The sequence below is a fragment of the Manacus candei genome, unplaced genomic scaffold (assembly GCF_025592945.1).
Source record: "Manacus candei isolate 608988 ecotype Guabito, Panama unplaced genomic scaffold, ASM2559294v1 h1tg000019l, whole genome shotgun sequence".
NCBI classification, from domain to species: domain Eukaryota; kingdom Metazoa; phylum Chordata; class Aves; order Passeriformes; family Pipridae; genus Manacus; species Manacus candei.
The window spans coordinates 5,076,588-5,090,271 of NW_026138067.1; the positions used below are offsets into that span (position 1 = coordinate 5,076,588).

Consider the following 13,684-nt stretch of genomic DNA (forward strand, 5'->3'; position numbering starts at 1 on the left):
GGCAAAGTCCTGCCTGGCTGCACTCTGCTGGCCTTGTATGGTGGTGGCTTTGCGGGGTCACCCCGTGTGGGCGGGACACCCCACCCACCCCACCAGAAGGGTGCCTACCGTCACGGTTGGTGTCCATCTGACGGAAGATCTTCTCTGTCCTCTTCTCTGGTGTTGACTCATCTTCTGGCATCTTCATTACAGACGAAACCATCTTATAGATTGCCTGTGTGATAGACAGGAGCAAAGAGCTGGTAAGAAACACATTATCTCAGTGCAAGGATATGATTACAGATGCAGGCAGAAAATATCCTGGGAACATCAGCTGGAACCTGCTCTGGGATGCTGGAGGGCGTTGGGTGGCACCAGTACATGCAGCTTCCCTCTTCAGTGGGGCACATTTATCAAACAGTGTGTTTCTTCATTTAGTCACAGTTGAACACCATCTGGGTTTGGACTGAGGTTACATTTTTCCTTATTAAGACAGTCTTTGGATGAATTTATCATTTGTGCAGCATGTTAGGCATTGGCAGCTCCCAGAGCCTGGGGGAATGGTAAGACCACCAAGGTCTTGTTCCGTGCTGTGGTGTGTCTCTGTGCTTTGGCCTCCCAGGTTCCATACTCACTACACCTGTCTCCTCACCCCACCTTTGCTTCTCCCCCATCTCCTTTCTCTCCCTCCCTGGTCAGCATCCTGTCCTGTGGCAGAGAGGTCAGTGACTCACTCCCTGCATTTGCTGTGTCTCACAGATAACAAAGACTGGACCATCAAGGAGCTGGCTTTTTCCTTAGGGGTTGGTGTGCGTACACAACTCAAAAATCCCACTTACAATTCATTCTGGTCTCACAGAGCACTTGAACTACCCATAGCTATTCTCTGCACAGACAAATACATTAGTCATGTTTGGTACTAGCTCCCCTGAAAGAGAGGCAATTTAATTTTAAAACAAGGATGAAGACCTGTCTCTGAAGTGCTTATCCAAACCTTGCCTGCAAACATGAGCACGCAGCACCAATAAACAAGTGGGTTTTGTGTTCAGGTATCTTTGCAGTGCTGCAACTAGGAGAACAGCAGCACCCAGACAGCTTCAGGGTGGTGGCCTTGGGTGATCCTCCTGGCCTTTTGGAGGGGCATCTCAGCCCAAGGCAGCATTGTGCCTGTCTAACCAGCTCCTTCTGCTTCCCATTGCAGCTCATTGGTGCTGCACCAGGCATCGCCTTGCCCTGCAGCCTTGTAGATGTGGATCACTTTCACCCACAGAGTCAAATGCTTGTTTTCACCCAATATGCTTTCTCCAGTGGTCAGTTAATAAGTTGGTGAAGATGTGATTGCTTTAGTTATTTGTTATCTCCTTCCTCCTGCTCTGGGAGGGAGGTCCTTGGCGCAAGCCCCAGATTGCTCACTGGGTCACCCCTCTCCCCTTTTCCCCTTCGTGAAGGCACTCTGCCTAGCAGCTCACATCATCTGGCCCAGGATCCCCAAGGATTGGCTCCAGGAATGTAATAGCAGAGGTGGAGGATACTGCTAAGCAGCACAGACATTTTACACTCAGACTAGGTAGCACTCACTTCCTTGGCATTCTTGCTGGCTTCTCCTCTGCCAACAGCTCACCTTTCACATCTCCTGGCCCTTAAATAATTTCAAGACTTATGCCCTAAGAAAGGCATTTGTCTTTTTAATTAATTATCCCTCACTTATGCTCAGCATAATCAAACATCTGCTCCCCCAGTTATGCCACCAAGACTGTGGCTGTGGATTTTCAGGTCTGCCCTCCGGTTAGTCTGTAACACAGGACTCAAACAGAGGAATAGAGGTGAACATTTCAGCATGAACAGCTGCTGGTTGAATGGAAGTGTGGTGGACACCCTTTTAATCATCATCATCATGATTTGCATGGCAGGAGTGCCCAAAGACTCCCAAGGGAATTAGGGTTCCAGAGTATTGGGCAGAGCCTCAGAACAGGCAGGGATGCTGTCCACACAACCAAGATACTCTGATACCAGGAGAACAGAAGAAATGGCGAACATGAAAGCACATAAATATAGGGATGAGGGAGCTGGGGGAAGGAGGTAACAGGGGAAGAAAAAAAAGGAGAGGGTGGACATTAAGAATTTACACCTTCCTCACCCTCATCAGCATGCAAGGCTTGCAAGGTCAGAGCAGAGATGAGGCTTATAAATCTGCCAGTGTTTAAGCATCTGAAGCGGTCTGGCTTTTGTCTGGGGTAGGAAGAGAGGTGGAGGGGTCATTCTCTCACTCTGAGTGAGAGCACAGCAAAGCAGAGAATCTGTATTGAAAGTGTGGGAGGAATGCGCCAGCCTGGGACTGCAGGGGTGTTTACCCTGATCAAAGTAACCATAGTAAGAATATGCAGATTTTTAGGACAAAAAAAAGTGCTTCAGGATGACTTCATCCTACAGGGTCCTTTTCACAGAGGCGTGTGAAGGGAATAACAGATGAGATATTCTAGGAAAGCCAGATGGGAATAACATAGTAAGCATTCCTTTCATGCTGAAAATGGTTACTCTGGACAAATTCTTATGTCCTTACTCAGAACTTTAGTGGGAAATTTTCCCAAAATAAAAGCCAGTTAAAGCTGATTAGGAATCTTGAGACTTGCCCCATATTAATTCAATGCAGCTACACAGAGCTTTTTATTTTATGTTTGAAAGAGCAAGCTCTGAAAGGAAGTAGGTTTCATGCAATAATTACGTGGAGTTGGGCTGTACTAACCCTGAGCTGGGACCTGGGACTGAAAGGCTGCAGGAACTCCATCCCACATGGAGTGTGACTCCTCAGCTTCCCAGTACCTGGGCTGAAAACCACTAGTGGCACTCAACAGGAAAAAGTTTGGAGGTTGCTGTATATCAGCAGCCTCCTGAGTCAGGGTAGCTTTCTCAGGTGAACTTCTGTCAGGAGCGCTCCTTACAGCTCCCTGGCACCCCTGAATGCCACCAAGAAGTTGTGTCTCCAGAATCCTGTGTACATCACTAGAGCAAGCACAGGTTCCAGCTTCATTTGCTGCCCTGCTGAACTCTCCCCTTTGATTTTCCAGCTGCATGTGGATGAGCAGCAGTGGGTGATTTAGGGCAAATCTCATCCCCTTTGCCTATACACACCAGTTTTGCTCCCAGTCGCTGGCTGCCACTGCTGCACTCAGGCCAGGAGCCTTGGTGAGGGCTGCATTTCCCTGTGTACTTGGCAAACTGTCAAAAACCTCCTTACGGTGATGGCAGCAATGACAATATGAATTTTCAATCGATCCTTTTTACTCTGTTGAAATAAATTTTGACAGCTAAAAGTCTCATGAGGTGAATAATCAGCCTGAAAAAAATTGCTTTCCTCTCAATCTCATGGGGATTTTTGACACTGTCTTTACAGAGCCATATTAGCTTCTGCTTCTTCCCATACCAGCTTCTGTTTCTTCCTGGCTTTCAAATAAGCTAGCCTAGCAAGTGAAACGTGTGTGCTCTGTTTTTATTAAACTGAAAGTGTTATTCTTGTCTCTCTGCTCAGTATTCTTAAGATGGCTTTTGACTCCATACAGTGAAAAAATGTATCCTTAGAAAAAGGTTTCCATCTCTTATTTGAACTCTCATTTTAAGAGACTGTAGCCAAATATGTCCTGTTTCAGCGAGGGGAACAAACACAAATCTTCTAGCTGGTTTGCAGCTATTTTTGAGTAGACTGGGCTATTTAGATTATAGGTAAACATATGGGAGACATGAAAAGCCCAAGACATGAATTTAAGAGGAACTGTGGCAAGGTCTGTCAAGAGGGCAGGCTATGAAGCATCTTCCCACAGTACTCTGCAGATGTGCTGTGCCTGGTAAGTGTATCAGTATCCCATGGACGTTCTTTCTTTAGGCTCCACTACCATCAACCCACCACTAAAGTCCTTCAAATTATATAAACCTCCAAACTGTGCAGTTGGCTTCTCATGGGTCTCTAGGCAGGGCTTTTTGGAGGGATGCTCCTGGGCAGGTGTGGTGAGTCAGCACTGGGCTATGCCTACATGGTTAACAGCACTATGGTAAATGGAGCTTAAAGGAATGCAGGTGCTTTGCTATGCAGCACATCACTTTGCAAAGAAAACAGGCTTCAAAGAGCTGTTATGGACCATTCACCACCTCCTGTGGGGCATCTTAACCAGTAGTTCTGCTGTTTCAGTGCTGCTGCTGCTACCACTGTTACCTCAAGCTCCTTACTGCAACACTGAGCAAGAGTGCAATGCCTGCATTGCATTAGATTAGACCAGAGCAATGGAAGAGAAATGCAAAGAACCTTCGGCATAACAGTGAAAATCACTGAGAGAGGGCTTTCAAAGCACAAAGAAAAGTAGACTGAAAAAGAAGAAAAGTGTGCCTTGCCCCTATATTATTTAAGATACAGTAATCCCACAGTAACAGGGACAGAATTTTTCTGTGAAACTAAGATTTTTAGACTGATGGTGTTTCTTTTAGCATTCACTTTGGTGTATTGTCTTATGCAAAAATCCAATGAAAACATAATCCTGCTCTATCGATATGCAAATTTATGCCAGATAAGGGATTTGTAATAGGTTCCTTTGAGACATATATCAGAGTTACAACAGAGTTCTGGTTTTCACTATCAGATTGTGACAGCTTAAGGCCCCCAGGAAGACATGTGATACACAATCCTGTCATTCCATATTAAAAAATAATCATCTTTCATAAATGAAAGTGATAGTTGTTTGCTGGTTTTTTGTATCTAATCACTCTACATCAAAGGAACCTCTCAACAAAGCAAGAAAATATGCTCATCTACTTCAGTTTCAGATATCAGCTGAACACCATTCCAGAGACTATACAACAAATCCCACCCCACTGGGAGGAGCTGTGAGTGACCAGTGCAATACAGGGAGATCAATGCATCCAAAAAAACCTGAAAGAAGAGAATAGGGTCAGATCTACAAGCACACTGCCTCATGGGAAGCTCCATCACAGAAAGGGCAGCTTTCCTGACTGGAAAACTGCTGATATTCCATGGTATAGAAATAACTGTTGCTCAGGCTTATTAGGCTATTCACTTCCATAACTGCTTTTTGTGTGATCCCTCAAAATGAGGTGACATTATATGAGACAAAGCATCATGTGGTTGAGTTTCAGGTTCAATCTGAAAGGAGGAGAGAGCAAAACCTCCCAAGAAGTGCAGTGGAAGGTCTGGAGTGCCAAGCTGAGGGCTGCGCGCAGCCGAAGTGCTGCTTGGGGTTGGATACACACATCAATAGAATGTTGCCTTGTGCTGATCCCTAGGCTGCAATTTTGTTTGATGGCTGTAAAGGACACCGTTACGATTTGGTACCGACATGAATATGAAGAGAAGGCAGAGCATTTCAGCCTCTAAACATCCTGGCAAGCAGATCTGGGATAACTGGAAAAAGCTGCCGGCTTTGCCTGTTCTTGTTTGGCTCACTACAGAAAATCCAGCCACCGATGCCTTCATTAAATTTGACATGAACAAATTTGTGGCCTTGTTGTCCCTGTTCGTAAATCCCCTGGCCTGGGGGGTTTGTGCTGCCTCTCAGCTCAGTGCCTTCCCGGGCTCCTTGACAGCAGCGAGGGGTCCTTCAGCATCCAGGGTGTCTCCTCCTCCTGAGGAGCAGGCGGTCACTCGGGTTTGGCTCTTTGTGTTTGCTATGTGCTATGTTAGTTCTTTTGGGGATTCTTTTTGTTTTCTCATGAGGAGAAATACAGCTAGAAAAACAATAATTGACAGGCTGTTTATCCTGCCTGGGGGAGAGGAAGATTTGTAAGGAACAGAGGATCTTCTAATGCAAATATTCCATGAGGTTTGTCATGGCACAGAGACAGGGAGGTCTCTGGGTCTGAATGCAGTTCTGCTCCTCAACTCAGACACAGGAACATCAAACAGACTAAGTGAAAGACAACACAGCACCCCCAGATTTGCAGCTGAGCTTTGTATCTGGTCTTGCTGAAGCAGCGCAAGTGCTGCTATTGGCCACTGTTTGGAGGACGTGAGAAGAGCCCTGGTAGACACGAGTACCACATATTAGGCTGCCTCCCTACATGCAGCTTGGCATCACAGCCAGAAATTTGTGTGCATTCCTTTCCCTTGATTTCCAGCACAAATATAAGTCTGAATAATACAGCACATTGTTAGCACATCAAAATTTCCACGGAAAGGATTTTGATAACAGCCTTTTTTTTTTTTTTAACAGTGCTGCATTATACAGATTCAAGCTGTGTAAATACACTACAACATCAGAAATGTTTAAAATGTTTCAGTAGAGTGATGTGCCTCAAGGGCAAAAACATGTTAGAGAAAGCCAAAGTGAGGTTGGACTCCTACTAACACCACAAGAAAACACAACCAAAGGGGCTGTGTGTGGATTCATCATCTACCCAGATAAGATTTATCTATACTGGCAACTTAATATGAAGACAGCTAGTATGATTCTGAGTACACAGACCTCACTGGAATTAGGCAGATAGACACCTTTAAAATATGTGAGCTGGTTCTTCATAATAACATCAGTAACAAATCAAAGGACATTTGTTTCTTATTGTGGAGGAAGCCTGCCTTCCTTAAAAGCATGCTGCCTGGTTGTTCTAATATACCTACTTTGTTCAACTGTAATTAATCATAATTAATTGATGGTGATTTCCCAGAGGAGAGAATCACATTTATCAGCAGGTTAGTTGCTGTGCTCCAGCCCAACAGAAATGCCCATGCAGCTTGTTGCTCAGGAAAAACTTGCAGTGGATATCAAATGCTGTAATTTGAATTGTGACACGATCTTTGCCAAATGAAATAGCATTTTATATCCAAGCAGCTATACAAGATCATAAACCAATGCTGCCATTTTTTAATTCTGCGTCTCATTGCAACATTGCTTCACAATTTGCTGGGAAGGAGAGAGGCCAAGGGGTGCCTCTGAGCAGCACATACCTGCACGATTTCCAGCATCTCTGACTTGCTGATGTAGCCATTCCCATCGAGGTCGTACATACTGAATGCCCACTTCAGCTTCTGCTCCAGTTTACCTCTCGAAGTTACACTCAAGGCTATGATGAATTCTCTGAAATCTATTGTTCCGTCTCCATTGGCGTCAAAAGTGCGGAATACATGTTCCGCAAACTTAGAAGCGTCCCCATAAGGGAAAAAGTTTCCATATATTTTTTTAAACTCCTCCATAGATAAATGTCCACTTGGACAGTCTCTCAAAAAGCCTTTGTACCACTCCTGGATCTCATGCTCTGTAAAGTCTGTACTTTCTAGCAAATCTTGCATGACTTCAGGACGTAGCTTGCTGTTTTGCTTTCCCATATTGGAGTTAAAATATTACCTGCAGAGCAAAAACAAATGCATATGAATTATTATTAAGACTGACTAGTTTGGAGGCTGTAGAAGAACAGTATGCTCTATTCTGAGTTTTCTGATGACAGTTCACTCTTGGGAATCAATTAAAACTTTGGACAATGTCTACCACTATATATATATATATATACTCTGAAAAATCAACAAGCCTAATCTACATGCTGATTACATAGTCTTGACCGTCTGGAGAACTGTGATTACACTGAATTTTTGCCATCCTACTTTGACGTTGAAAGCATGAGGCAAGCAATGGATGTTGCAAGGTACAGCTGACCAGTAGCTGGGTGTTGCAGCACACCCTCCATCCCAGTCACCCAATTGTGTGGAGGACCTGGAATAATGAGATACATTTTTTGTACCTCTGGTGGAAACCAGGCAGGTACAAAGGGCTATATTCCCTTGGTCTTGCTTCAAAATGGGATCAAAGTGCAACTGCAGTGTATGCTGAAACCAGGAGCTCCAAAGCCCTTCTAGATATATCTTTGTAGTCAAAATCAAACAGAGCAACCCAGAAATTGCTTCAGTTATTTGGCATGGACCAATTCCCATTTTACTTCAAAATAAAGATAAAATCTGAAGAGATTTTATCAGTGGTGGATTCCCCTGCCTCAAACTATTACTGTGTTTTTTAATTTTCCTTGTAACCAAAAATTGGATCTATTACTAAGTAATAGTAAACCAGGTGGTCATAGCTGTTTGAAAAAGACTCTTAAAAAAAAAAAAAAGGAGGAAGAAAAAGTACCCAGACAACAAAACTGGAAATTTATTTCCCTTAAATTAACCATTGAGAAGTATTTATTGGATACAGGCTCTGTCAAATCATCTTAATTATATTTCATTTAAGGCAAGTTGCTACATATCACATTGTACAGCAGATTTACTAATGACTAATGCCTTTGCGTTTTAAGTTTTGGAGCCGGAGTATGTTGGCTTCAAATGGCACCATCAGTTTTACTGGAAGCTTACCATTATACCTGATTTGTGGGAAGCCATTCTCTATCGACAGAAACCTGCTTGAGAATTTGTCATGCAAGTGACAGTCACAACTGAGATCTGATATATGGGTAACTTAAGCAGAATTGCAAAATAATCTAAACAGGACTTTCACACTGTTGTCAGAATGAAGTCTCTGGGCCAGAAATGTATTTATGAACAATGACTGGAGTGGCTGATAAGCATTCAATAATATGTCCTTTCTAAACAAAGGTATCACTTTTAAAAATTGAAGAAAAATAAAGTGTCAATACACGTCACAAGCAGCTACTGAGAAATGTACCAGCATTTGAACCTAATCTACTGTTTAGCACTGGACAGATGAAATTGAGGCTAATTTTTTTCTGTGATGAGAAACTCCCCTTCTCCTGAAGGAATTTGAACTCCCCAAAGCAGCTAGAGGGCTGACATCCTTATTTCCTGTGTTCTTGGACCAGAATGACCAAAAAGCTTTATTTCTCAAGGGGAAAACTATGGGATCCATCCTAAATCCACCTGTGCCTCCACAGGTTCCGCTGATGGCTGTCTGATAACTAGATATCTAGTCTGGGAACTAGATGTCCTGTCTAAACTCATTGCCTACACTGTTCATGGAGAATGGGCTTCCCTGTTTACAGAGAGGAGGTTGGAAAGGGTGAAGAGTCCTGCCCGATGGGAGCTTCTTCATCTCCTCACCATTTCATGTCAGGAAATGACCTGGGTGACTTCCTTGATCCAAACAATATCTTTTCCTCCAAAGTGGCTCCAAAACACTCGAAAAGTGGAAGATACCACCTCAAAGGTAATTTTTTCTACTGCCTTTCCTTATTTTATCCTGATCAAAACACACCACTGTACAGTTTTTAAGTAATCCAAGCTCTTAATGTCCTGAAAATAGCATATAAGTCCCTATTTTATAAGCCCAGTCCAACAGCTGCCGAGGCAGCTGAAGGTTGCATGGCCTTCTGTGGGTGTTGGACAGGGCCCACAATAAACAACCTGGGAATTAGCTGAGCGAACAGATTACATTAGGGCAGCCAGAGGGCTTTATGTCAGGCAAAACAAAAAAACTGTCAGGGTCTGCCAGTGGGATGGAAAAGCAACTGGACAAGTGAGGTGGTTAGGCTTAGTTTAGAGTGGCACCAATTTAACACAAAAACCCCAGTATAATCCCCAGAGTAGATGGCAGCTGCCCACAGCCCCAGTCGGCAGCTCTTCTGCAGCCTCAAGGGCAGTACAATTTCCAGACCACTAGAGTAGGAAGGGAAGACTCCTGACAAAGGTGCAAGTCAGCAGTGGTAGGAGTGAGCTGGCATTAGCCATATAATTCCCTCCTGCTTTTTAATGACTCAAACATTTGAAAATGGAAAACTCGACTTGCACATTTCCAGTCCAGAATCTTCTCAAAAGTAAAACAGTGAGGTAAGGTGCAGGCAGTGTTCTTCAAGAGGTAGCAAAAAAATATTTCAGCCTAAAAAATAATGCCTTTATAGCCACACAAGGTTGTAGGTGCAGCATATTTTTACCAAATAATAAAAAATACAGAAGAGAAGACGGCACTGCCTTGCAGAACATCACAACCAGAAAAATGTGTGTTCTCCAGGCAGAAAAGGACAGCTAACAACACCTGACTTGCCATCCAGGATTGAAATCCACAGCCACTGTGATGCCAGGTGACACAGTCAAAACCAGGAGCATTATTTATGAGTCCACTTGTGATGAATTTGTATCGTGTTCTTTGCCCTCGTTCCTTATTAATAGGTGGCATTCTAGGAACTGTCAAAATGGAATTTATTGTGCCCATTCTATCAACAACAGATCAAAATTCTTTTGCAGTCCAAGTACAGAAAATCCTTGAAGACACTTGAAGATCCTTATAATCGCTTCATAGACTGCTGCCTGACTCTTCAGGATAGATTAGATTATGGGTAGAGCGCAGTGAGCTAAGAGAATGTCAGCTAACAATAACAGCAATAAATGCACAGAATGAAATAAAATTGAACCTGATTTTAGGCATTTTTCCCACTTTTTCACCTCTGTAGATCTATCGAATTTGTAATGTAGGACTAAATGTTAAAAATACAACAAGTAAATAGCGAACAGCAATCACGTCAAATATTGACAATACTGAGAAATGGATGTCATAGGTATAAAAAACTGGCAAATTAAGCATTTAATAATTATGTTTAACTCCATTTCTACAATTTCTTCCTCTGATACAACAGTGTTAGACATAATATGAATTACTTGCTAGATATAACAATATATTAAAATATTAAGGTCCTAATTCTTAAGGCAATATTATTTAGCAAAAAGAATGTAATGTGTTTATGGCTTGAAGAGTTGATACCACTTCAGCCAATAACTACATAAGATCAGTAACTAAAGCATAACTGCTATGCAGTTGCTATGGAAAGAATCCCTGTTCACTGATTATTGTAGGTAATGTCATAGGCAATGCTCCTTAAAGGAAATACTTAAAGCTTGTTTTATTTAGGTCTAGATGAGGCGTTTTTAAGATGAGACTGAAGACAGAGCTGTTGGACAGACAACAGGCCTGTGACAATTCAGCATAGCCAGTGACACTGCACCGACTGGCTTTCCCTGCAGGGGAGTATGTTTTGTGCGGGCAGGACAGCGATGCTGTTAGAGCCTTCTCCTCAAACTGGGAGGACTGACTGGACTGAAAGGCAATGAACACCTCTTCCATCATGTGTCTCTTTGTCAGCAGTTTGCTGCTGCTCACAGAGTTGTTACCTCAATCTGAAACCCCAGGGTAAGACAAACTTATGGTCTGCTTAAGCAACATCCTCACAGGAGCTGAGAAGCTGCAGCAGCCACAAGCACGCAGCTCTTGAATTGCTGCATGAACGCAATGCAAGAATCTAAACACATTTCCTTAAAAGAAATAATTTTTTTTTTGTTGAAGGTTTGCTATAATAAGCAACTTCTGGGAACACATTTCTAACAGTGCTTTTGCCCTTGAAACTTGACAACCATCATATAAAGAAAACACTATGTATTCTTTTTCTTGATCCAGCTCCGTCTGCCAAAGACAAGAGGACATCTTAATTTTCATTTAGGCTTAAATCTGAGGGGAAGTCCACTGCTGAGAAAAAGTATAATGAGAAAAGGGCTTTTGTTCAGAGAAGCCTTACTCTAAAATTGGAAAATTTAGGCTATTGGGTACTTCATAGCTAAGAGGGTACAAAGCACCTGAAAGGTGTAATAATCAGCTTGAAGACAAGTCCTGCCTGATCTATTTCCAGTGGGAATAGCAAGGTGAATCACACCACAGACTCGGGTACAGACACCAACTCTGTAAAAGTGAAAGCAGAAAACTTTTCAGAAATAAGCAATGAAACTTCCTTTTTGTGATTTTTGTCTTCAGAAACTGCTCTTTGTGGTTTCTAACACACACAATTTGACCTGTTTCCAAGAAATAATCTGCTTATGGGTGCAATGCTGTCTCTAATATTAATTTCTAACACATAATTTGAGCATTTCCCTGAGATTAGCAATCGTGGGATTTCAATCTTTGCCAAGCAGCTGTACAAGTTCCTGATGACTGCTGGAATGAACTAAAGGCCAAGCAGGACAACAGCATCAACCTGACCCAGCTCTGCTACCTGACAGTGGCGAGAGAGCAGCACTCCAGCATGAGTCAGTCCCTTGTGGCAATGCCTAATGACTTGACTATGGTACAAGTGCGACTCTCCACTCACCATCACCGCTGTGTTTTTTCCTCCAGAGTAATGGTTGATTGTTACTGAAAGCCTGGATGTCTGACAAGTGGACTCAGACACATCATCTACCTCTCAAGCTGCCTACACATCTGCATGCAGCAGGGATCTCACCTTCTTTCATGTCCTACCCAGCAGCAGTCATCGCCTGTCACTGTCTACCAGCTTCACAGCACAGCATACAGGGCTCCTGCAAGCTAAATTGTCCTGCCACCACTTTCTGCCACTCCTGCCAGTTCTTTCTCTGCCTGTCACTGTGGAACTCCACTCTGTCACAAGCTCAAAGAAGGGGTGCTGCTCTGTCCTGGTTGAGCAAACCTTAGGCTGACCCTTACCCTGCAATAAGTGGGGGGATGTCAAGGGAGACTGCAGTGCATCTCAGAGCACAGGACTTTGCCTGGGGATGTGTCCCCAGGGATTCCAGGCCAAGATTTTGCTCTGTTATCAACACTTCACAGCATCAGATCTACACTCTTCCTTCTCCTCTGCCAGCTGCTATCATTGCTTGGTAAAGCTTCAGATACCAAATACCAGTTCACCAATTATAGCATGTGGCAGCGTATTCAGATTCTGTTGTTATTTGTGGTCCAGTGTATGTACACTTCCAAATGCATCTCTTGTTCATCTATGTCCATGCCCTTACAAAATAGGAGAAGTTATGTGCATTTACAAAAGTCAAGGCCTTGGTGAACACATTCTGGAATAAAAGCCAAATTTCTTTCATAAGGTCAGTTATTCCTTTGGGCTGTAATACTGTTAACTGCTGTATAAGCTATGTAATAAAATAGTTCAAAGCAACAGCTATCTCAAATGATACATTCTCTTCCCATCCGCATATGCTCTTTCCCTGTGGCTGGAACAATGATGTTGCCATGGTCTGGTCCTGAATGCAAACCCAACGGTAAATGTGGGCAAAGCACTGTCTGTCATCATTGAGCTCTTCAGCAAGACTCAGGTGATCAAGGCGGGGATGTGTTTGGTGATCTCTGATGTGCTCCAGCACCAGGAAACTCTGTGACCATTCCTTGAGCTCCCGAAGAGCAGGTTGGCAGAGCGCTCTTCTTTTGCATTGTTTTTGTTTGGCCCTTCTGGTGCTCACAACTTCAGAGCCACCTCCAGTGCTGCTTTGCACTATCCCATTGGAAATTCCAGTGCCAGTGCAGGATCCCAATAGTGGAACATAGTGCTTTTTGCCACAGCATAGTGCTTTTTGATTACAGCAGCAGCGCTGGGAAGAATAACTTCTCCAGTTTTAGCTTCCTGCCATGAAGCGTAAGTGCTACCTGATCAAGAGATTTATTTTTTTTATTCTCCATTCCACAGAGAACTACCCCACAAGCTCTTGGAAGAAGCCACTTTGTTTCCTTCTGGCCATTGCTGGTTTGTTTTCACACGTTCATCTGAGTAACCAGCGTGGAGATATTTGCCAAGAAAGGCTTTTGCTTAATTTTTTTTTAACAGCATCTTGGAACATATTTTTGAAAGAAAACCAAACTTATTAAAAATCACAGAGGGACTTAGCTAAAAAATAAATATATGCAGAATAAAATTTTGAGCCTTGCCACCCTCCATTTATCTGTTTATATTGGCAAACAGCAAACATGGGATGAAATTCATG

At 43.2% G+C, this 13,684-nt stretch overlaps 1 protein-coding gene across 2 annotated transcripts in view; it reads right to left on the reverse strand.

The window, feature by feature from the left end:
- The window catches only part of NCALD (neurocalcin delta), a 55,294-nt gene that overhangs the window by 7,745 nt on the left and 33,865 nt on the right, over positions 1-13,684 (reverse strand). For both annotated transcript variants that reach the window (XR_007904180.1, XM_051785352.1), the window contains exons 2-3: positions 6,923-7,319; positions 109-214 (exon numbers count right to left, since the gene is read on the reverse strand). Coding sequence is in view for 1 of the 2 variants with exons in the window: in XM_051785352.1 (XP_051641312.1) it covers positions 109-214; positions 6,923-7,300 (484 nt within the window). In the remaining variant the exon portion in view is untranslated. The remainder of the gene's footprint in view (positions 1-108; positions 215-6,922; positions 7,320-13,684) is intronic.